Source organism: Penaeus monodon, chromosome 22, assembly GCF_015228065.2.
Source record: "Penaeus monodon isolate SGIC_2016 chromosome 22, NSTDA_Pmon_1, whole genome shotgun sequence".
Classification (NCBI taxonomy): domain Eukaryota; kingdom Metazoa; phylum Arthropoda; class Malacostraca; order Decapoda; family Penaeidae; genus Penaeus; species Penaeus monodon.
In genome coordinates this window covers 10,327,936-10,328,541 of record NC_051407.1, presented here as the reverse complement: position 1 = coordinate 10,328,541, position 606 = coordinate 10,327,936, and the positions used below count along the sequence as shown (strand labels likewise).

Genomic DNA, 606 nt, shown 5'->3' with positions numbered 1-606 from the left:
TACATTCCCTCTGATTACATAGCTGATCAAACAGCATAATGAATTCTACTAGTTTTCACTCACCTCTTGTTACTGACTGGCTAGGTGTCAGAGGCTGAATAGGGAGGTCACCAGCACCAAAAACAATGTGTGGGATCACAGCTAACAAACAACCAAAAGCAGCGCAAAACATCCCCAAGGCAAGCCATCTTGGTCGATGTCCTCGTCCAGCCACAAATGTAATGTGTATTGATAGAAGTAATTGAATCAAATCATTTCCTGTTGTCACAAATCCTGCAAAAGAACAAAATTGATAACCACTTCATTCTAAAAATCAACTCATAGAATTTATTATCTATATGAACAAACTTTCAGTAGCCAAATTAGTCATTCTTTATTTTTAATCTTACCTGAAACTTTACTTGGAAGTCTAAAGCGTTTCTCAATAGTAGATAAGGTGGCATTGCTATATGTGAAAAACATTCCCTGCACAAGGGCAACTACACTTGAAATCACCAAATATGTCCCTGGGTGAGCAAGCTGCTGCAAGAAGCCACCCTTCAGAGAGCCTACACCACATCTGTGGATTATCATCAAAATAATCTTTACCTCCAAGCTTCAGTACAT

The 606-nt window shown here is 38.8% G+C and overlaps 1 protein-coding gene across 1 annotated transcript in view; it reads right to left on the bottom strand.

Annotated features, from left to right (window-relative positions):
* LOC119586931 (solute carrier organic anion transporter family member 74D-like) overlaps positions 1–606 on the bottom strand; it is a gene marked incomplete in the record, with an annotated part of 13,371 nt that overhangs the window by 8,359 nt on the left and 4,406 nt on the right. The window contains 2 exon segments of the mRNA XM_037935663.1: positions 64–273; positions 390–559. Coding sequence (XP_037791591.1) covers positions 64–273; positions 390–559 — 380 coding nt within the window.